The sequence below is a fragment of the Anarrhichthys ocellatus genome, unplaced genomic scaffold (genome assembly GCF_004355925.1).
Source record: "Anarrhichthys ocellatus isolate YVR2014 unplaced genomic scaffold, GSC_Weel_1.0 scaffold83, whole genome shotgun sequence".
Taxonomy (NCBI): domain Eukaryota; kingdom Metazoa; phylum Chordata; class Actinopteri; order Perciformes; family Anarhichadidae; genus Anarrhichthys; species Anarrhichthys ocellatus.
The window spans coordinates 175,038-182,720 of NW_022280113.1; the positions used below are offsets into that span (position 1 = coordinate 175,038).

General features: G+C 46.9%; 1 protein-coding gene across 1 annotated transcript in view; it reads right to left on the minus strand.

Moving 5' to 3' along the window:
• The window catches only part of LOC116398403 (sphingosine kinase 1), a 28,830-nt gene extending 21,436 nt beyond the window's left edge, over nt 1-7,394 (minus strand). The window contains exon 1 of the mRNA XM_031874657.1: nt 6,931-7,394. Coding sequence (XP_031730517.1) covers nt 6,931-7,357 — 427 coding nt within the window. The 5' untranslated portion in view covers nt 7,358-7,394. The remainder of the gene's footprint in view (nt 1-6,930) is intronic.
• Between the last annotated feature and the right edge of the window lie 289 nt (nt 7,395-7,683).

The window sequence follows — 7,683 nt, forward strand, 5'->3', positions numbered from 1 at the left end:
CGAGCCAGAACCACAAAGGGCGTGGAAGGAGGAGGAGGAGGTGGTGATGGCAGCGGTTAGCTTGCTGTAGCTCTATATTAGGAAAGGCAGAGAGTTTATGACATTGAGGTTTTAATTAAAATCATCCTGCACCGTCAACCCGGTTTTTATACCGTGTATCCCTTGAAACAGAGAGACGGGTCGGGAATGCAGAGAGAGGACGTGTCTCGTTATTAGGAGTGTGTTGGGCTGCAGGGTTGGATTAGGGAGAGGAGGTTAGCTTGCTGCATGTAAACAAACTTCCCAAAGGTCACTTGGTTACATTCCCACTAATGTAATGTTTAGTTTGAGTTTTCTTTTCATTTTAATTAACTGGAGCTTGAATTCTTAATTAATGTCAGCTCAGTTGACATCACGTTCGACTGTATGTTCACTTTCTGCAACTATTAGCCAGTTTTGAATAACAACACAAGACATGAGAGCATAACGTGACGTTACTGCAGACTAAAAAAACAGCTAAATGCACTTAAAAGGTGCCGTGTGCCAGCGTATGGAGGAAATGGACTTCCCACCATTAAAAAAAACCCACAACCACATGTTCTTTTACCAGGCCAAGGCAGACTTTCTCTGAGGTAAACCAGCTGCTCTGTAGGGCTGAATGGTCAGTTAGTGGTTGTTGTCGGCGTATCATGAAATGACTCGAGAGGATGTTTCTGAGAATAGTAAACTGGGTGAGCACCGAATGACCTTTACGCTTGGTGGTACAACGGTATAGTTTGAGATGTAAATATACTGCGTCAGCGACAGGAATAAAATTTGATGGGGTTCACGCTGGAGTGCATTATGCCTCATTTCACGGGCATACTCCATCATTTAGATTTGCTCGTGGTAAGGGAGACAGAGGGCAGGACACTGTTATTAAAAGACTTCGAGCTGCTGTGAGCTCCCAGAGCCGGAGAAAGCTCCGCAGGCGCTGAATCAGAGGTCTCGACAGCACGTCAAGCTCTATCGCAGCATATATATCCAATGAGGAGGAGTCCTCAGGGAGAGGACTGCTGCTACCACTGCTGTCTGACTACACACACACACACACACGGGACTGTGCTGATGTATTTATTGGAACCAAATATATCAAAAATAATTTCCTTTACTACAATAGAAGCAATGAAACGTGTGGTTTCTGTTGTAAGAGAATCAGGAAGTTACATCATTCTTGTCCAGTCAGGACTGATTAATTAGGGTGTGAGGCTTTATGGGGTCAGTGTTTTCATCACAATGTCTGTAGAAGAATTTCACAACTAAAGTGGTTCACACTGACTTAAAGATCAGTAACTTGTCACAGAAGCTGAGGACATCCGCAGTACGATAAGTTATACAGTAACCATGCATGTTTTCTGGATGTTTTTGCTGTCAATAATTAGGCTGCAGCTAACCATTACTTTCATAATCACTTTATCTGTTGATTGTCTTCTCGATTAATCAATGAAAAGTGTCTATTACAGTTTCCTAGAGACCAGGTGACATCTCGATCAGTCCAAAATCCAAAGATAATTAGTTCACCAAGCCTAAGCTATGTTTGGTCCCCGGGTCTACTTTTGTAATCATGCAAGTAGAACCTCATCACGTTATTTACATTATTCTATCAGTGCGGGACAACAAAGCTACTGAGAGGGACTCCACTGGACCGGAGCCCTCCTTGGAAAGCTACAATGGTGATGTGAGTATCTAACTACAGTAAGGTTAATTAAAGTTAGTTTCTGTCGTACACGACATCGCTTAAGAGGCAGACATTTCTGAAGAGTGACGGGCTGCCCAACTGTAACCGTTCATCTATTGTAAAAGCATTCAGAAATATGATCTGATGTCAAACTATTAAATGTATTAAACGACTTCAGACTCCTCCGCGAATCGCCACCTTAACGTGGTGGAGGAGTTTGAGTGGCTCAGTGATCCTGGGAGCTATGTTGTCCGGGGCATTAGCCCCTGGTAGGGTCGCCCAAGGCAAACAGGTCTCAGGGGAGAGCCCAGACTAAGAGCGGTTCAAAACAGCCCCAATGAAAAGCAGCCCACGGACTTCAGTCACCTCGCCCGGACCAGGGAAACCGGGGCACCCTCCCGGAGCCAGACCCAGGAGGGGAGCTCGTCGGCGAGCGTCTGGTGGCCGGGCCTTCGCCCATGGGGCCCGGTTGGGCTCAGCCCGAATAAACAGCATGGAGCAGCCACCCTGTGGACCCACCACCCGCAGGGATAAGCATCGGGGTCGGGTGCAATGCAGACCGGGCGGCGGGTCAGTTCGGGAGGCCTGGGCGAGCCAATCGCCGGCAGCATAGACTAGCTCTAGGGACGTGGAACGTCACCTCGCTAGCGGGGAAAGAGCCAGAGCTGGTGCAGGAGGTGGAGCGGTACCAGCTAGATATAGTTGGACTCACCTCCACACACAGCACTGGCTCCAAGCTCCTGGAGAGGGGTTGGACTTTGTCCTTTTCCGGAGTTGCCCAGGGTGAGAGGCGCCGGGCGGGAGTGGGGATACTCACGAGCCCCCGGCTGAGCGCCGCTGTGTTGGAGTTCTCCCCGGAGAACGAGAGGGTCGTCTCCATGCGCCTACGGGTTGCGGGGAGCAAGGCTCTGACTGTGGTTTGTGCTTATGCACCAAACAGCAGTTCAGAGTATCCGGCCTTCTTGGAGTCGGTGGGAGGGGTCCTGGAAAGGACGCCACCTACCGACTCCATAGTTCTCCTGGGGGACTTCAACGCTCACGTTGGCAATGACGGAGAAACCTGGCGGGTGGTGATTGGGAGGAACGGCTTGCCCGATCTGAACCCGAATGGTGTTTTGTTATTGGACTTCTGTGCTTGCCATGGTTTGGCCATAACGAACACCATGTTCTAACATAAGGTGGCTCATAAGTGTACCTGGTACCAGAACACCTTAGGCCGGAGATCAATGATCGACTTTGTAATCGTATCATTTGATTTGCGGCCGTATGTCTTGGACACTCGGGTGAAGAGAAGAGCAGAGCTGTCAACTGATCACCACCTGGTGGTGAGTTGGATCAGATGGATCAAAAAGCTCCTCGGTGGCAAGGCGCCGGGGGTGGATGAGATCCGCCCTGAGATGCTGAAAGCGCTGGACATAGTTGGGCTGTCCTGGCTGACACGCCTCTTCAATGTCGCATGGGGGTCGGGATCAGTGCCCATGGACTGGCAGACCGGGGTGGTGGTTCCCATTTTCAAAAAGGGGGACCGGAGAGTGTGATCGAATTACCGGGGTATCACACTACTCAGCCTCCCGGGGAAGGCTTATGCCAGGGTGCTGGAAAGGACGCTCCGACCGTTTGTCGAACCTCAGATTCAAGAGGAGCAATGCGGATTCCGTCCCGGCCGTGGAACAGTGGACCAGCTCTTTACCCTCGCAAGACTACTGGAGGGGTTCTGGGAGTTTGCCCAACCAGTCTACATGTGCTTTGTGGACTTGGAGAAGGCTTTCGACCGGGTCCCTTGTGGGGGGTGCTGCGGGAGTATGGGGTGCCGGACCCATTACAACGGGCGATCCGGTCTCTGTACGACTGCAGTAGGAGCTGTGTCCGCATTCTCGGCCCTGTTTTTTACATTTCGAAAGGAATCACCTGATTACATAATGTAGCATCAAGCTCTTTGTTTTGCGTGCAAGTATGAAATTGTGCGTAATAGAGCAAACAAACCATCGTCCCAGCTTCAACTCTGTCTCGGCCAGAGGTAATGTATTAGTAATAGAATCGACTGGCTGAGAGGCCTGCATTTTGCTGCTAAAAGGAGCAAAGACCCCCCCGAGACGGTTGAATAAGGTGCTTTGGACTTTCCATCACTGCCATTATCAGGGTTTCGCACGTAAACGAACAGCCTCATTCAGATATTATGCATTAACACATGATCCTTATAAAGTTTCCCGAGTTATCCGTATTCCTTTCAGCAAGCTATAGAATCATTTTAAAATAATTAAAATTCATAATTGTGTGAATGCTCATCATACTGCTACTGAGTTTATTAACATATTAGATGGCCCAGCATTTACACAACACATGGCCGTTGTAATAAAATGTATCTGGTAATATCAGGAGCGCTGCACATTTAAGATGTCACCGTGTTTGTCCCAGATACAGTTTCTTAAAATCTAGAAACGGTAGGACCACAGTGCCGGTGAGCCTGTATTTGCTGGGTGACAGTGTTGTGTCACTACCTGATGCATTCTGTGTAGCCAGATGACAACCCAGAGCGATTGATTTACTCGATACTAGTAACCGCTCTGCCTGCTGCCGTCACCTTACTCATTACAATGATGATGCTGTCCACAGCTGCATTTAATCCATTTATTGACAACGTAGGATCAATACTATTTAGGAGACACTTGGCAAAGCATCTGAACTGTCAGCTGTGTTCATCAGAGCAGGGAGGACATTTATGAGGTTTTAGAGTCAGGAGGAAGAAGTGCCAACAAAGACCAATGTGTCGACTCACTTCTTCTGCTAAACGTTGCACAGCCCGTGACATGCAGTATATTCTGCACTTCCTCCTGCTGTGAGGAAATAACTAGTCTGTAATCCAGCAGGCTGAAGTCATGAAAAACAGATGCTTTCTGAACAATCATGCAAGGATGCCGGAAGTCAAGCCGACGGCATCTGTACCAATATTGATGACAAGGTCAGACGGGCAGCGCTGACCTCATTTAGGCCAGTGGTTTGGATGCAGAGCTCCTGAACATGATTTAGTGCGGTTCACAAGGCCGTCGGCGTAATGAGTAACTCACTGCAGACTGCTTTTCAGACGGGAATCCTGTCGTCACATTCCAGAGATACCAAAGACCCCTTCAGCCTGAACGAGGTTTGAAATGAATGCTACTGACCACAAAAATGCTCAGAAATGTGACACTTCTGCAGGATGCCCAGTGGTAGCTGTATATATGCAGCCCACATTCTCGCTCAGCACATCTGGTCCTGTTCGACTCAATCACTTCTGGACAGCCAACCCTCCTAAAAATATGTACCTCACAGGTTTTCGGTTGCAGTTAATGATTATTTTCATCGCTGATTAATCTGCCAGTTAATCAAATAACAGTGAAAAGTCGCCTGTTTTTGTCCAACCAACCAGCACAATCATTTTACAATACTTTAAGACGTTGGGAGAATGAGTGTCCGAAGCTACTCGACCCTCTGACGAGCAGTTGTGATGAATTATACGGCTGATTTTACATTTGCCAAACCTATCGTTTAGTCTTTAAAGATCCTCTAGCGACAGTCCTGCTTTTGTTTACTTGTGCGTGCATTGAAGGAGCCGCTGTTACAGTTACTGTTGTAAAATACAATGATTTTTGATCAGTTAATTCCATTGTGAGCTGCATATGTGCTCACTAAGCTCAGTGGACAGTCAGTTGTTTCAGCTCTAGTTTCCAATGTTCCACTTTGCATCGTTGTTGTCAGACACAAACTAAGTTCTGGAGAACATGAAATAAAATTGCGTCTGTAGAAATTGCCCCGGATACAGCCGGTGTTTCAAAGGCTGGATAAACTGGATGGAGGCAGAGGTGTAATTCATTACTACAAAGCCGCTGAAGCCGTTTACGTTTGTGTTCTCCGTCCCAAGGTAGAACAATTGTCAGGTCGCCGTCTCAGGTTCGGCTCCAGACAATGCATGTCAAAGTAAATAATGGTGTCCTTTCAGTTGCTGAAAGTCTGATCTTTCCTCTTCTGACAGGCTTCTGCAGCATATTTTGTCTCGTTAAAAATATATTTGTGCAATTGGGGGAACGCTATCTGGGTCACAGAGTGGCAGTGATACCATGGCTGTGTGGAGGAAAAAGTTTGGGTGAGGCAAAAAAATGCATTTCATGTTTTTTTCTTCCAGCTGGGACAGCTCGGTGAGGAGGACAAATAATGAGACAACTTATCTTTAGAAATCTCCAATTAGACAATGTTTCCCAGCGGAGTAATTATACCTCTTGGCATCATGTGAACTCAGTAGCATATTACACACTCACGTTTCTCAGGTGTCTTTTATGTTAAAATGGTTCGTTGGCAGTCTGGGGTTACTGTAATGTAACTCTCCATACCACACCAGTCCTATTGTTTTATTCACACTCGTAGGTTAAAGGTCATGATACCCTGTGACAGATAACAGATAAGAAACCGGTTCTATACAGGACATGACATGATGTAAACTCAGCAGCAGTACTGCCATGTTTTTTTATATTAAAAGGTTTTGTTTGAATCACGTTACTGAAATGTGACTCTGTGTACCAGACCAGCTGTGGAATTAAAGCCTTCAGGTAGAGATGATGAGGTGACAAGAACCCACTTCTGTACAGCAAATAAGCAAAGAATCCTAATAGCTGTTGGGCAAACTGATAAGAGCAAAGATCACACCTTTAAAATGTATGTCTAAATGATCAAAGACATTGTAATTGACAATTTCCCTGAGTTTGTGTCTGTTTGAACAAGTTAAAGGGGAAACTGATAAAAGACAGAGGTTGTTAGTGCAGTTAACACTGCCTTTAAAAACAATGGCTGTAATAATTAGGGAGGACCATGAAGTCTCCTCACGGCATGGAGGTCATTTCCCTAAAGTGACTAATGAAACAACAGAGCTGAAAGGATTAATCCATGAATATATCAGATAATCAACAACGATTTGGATGATTGTCTGATCCTTTCATTATGTTTTTCCAAGCAAAGTGCCAACAATCTTAGGTGCTGCTTTTCTTTGTCAAATGTGATTTATCTTGTAAATAATTGATGAATTAATAACTAAAATAATCATTAGGTACAATATAGCTCGTCATTTTGGATAATTCCTTTTTTAGTTGGTAGCAAAGTCAGACTAAACACTAGCAGGGTACCTACAGGTATCTATTCTATTAAATGGCCTAAATCACCATCATCACACAGTGAACTTTTCCCTCTTGTTGCTCACGAGCACTCACCGTCTATTCTTAGTGACTGTAGCCGTACAGAGCGTTCTCGGACAGCGCGAGCCCACTTCTCCGCCTCCTCCAGATTAGCGCGCGGGTCCTGGAGCGCGGCGAGACGAAAGCAGTGCTCCGCTCTCTGCCGCGAGACCCCGGAACTCATCCAGCGCCGTCTGAGCGGGTAGAAGTGCGCCGCTAAGTACGCAGCCGGGTCCGCGTTGTCATCTTCCCGGTAAGCCCGGCAACCGACGCAGTCCTTCAGGCTGAGCATCACCTTGTTCCGCCCGACAGGTGCCGAGGTGAGCCTCTGGACGATGAGGTCCCTCTCGGTCAAGCTCACGGTACACCGGACTTTTCGGTTACCTGCGAGCGTGAATTCCCCGTACAGCGAAACCGGGTTGATGCTGTTGTTGGGGTCCGGTTCAGCTCTCCTCTGATCCATCCTAAGCGGACCGGGATAAAGCAGCGGCCGCTCTGTCACATAGCTACCCGAGCAAGTGGACTGTCAAACTGCGACTGACAGCCTGCTGCTCGGACCGGGTGTCAAGAGAAACGGACTGTAACACACCACTTCCGGTTATATTTCAAAATAGGACACATGCGTTGTTCCCACTGAAGTCGTATCCTCGGCCTTATTTTCTAAGAAACCTAAAGAGAGCTTTTATTCTGCAATTAAAAATGTACACAGGGTGAGCGATTGTAGTTATTTTACACTCGGCATATTCAAATATGACAACTTTTTGGCCCACCAAAATTATAAAATTATCC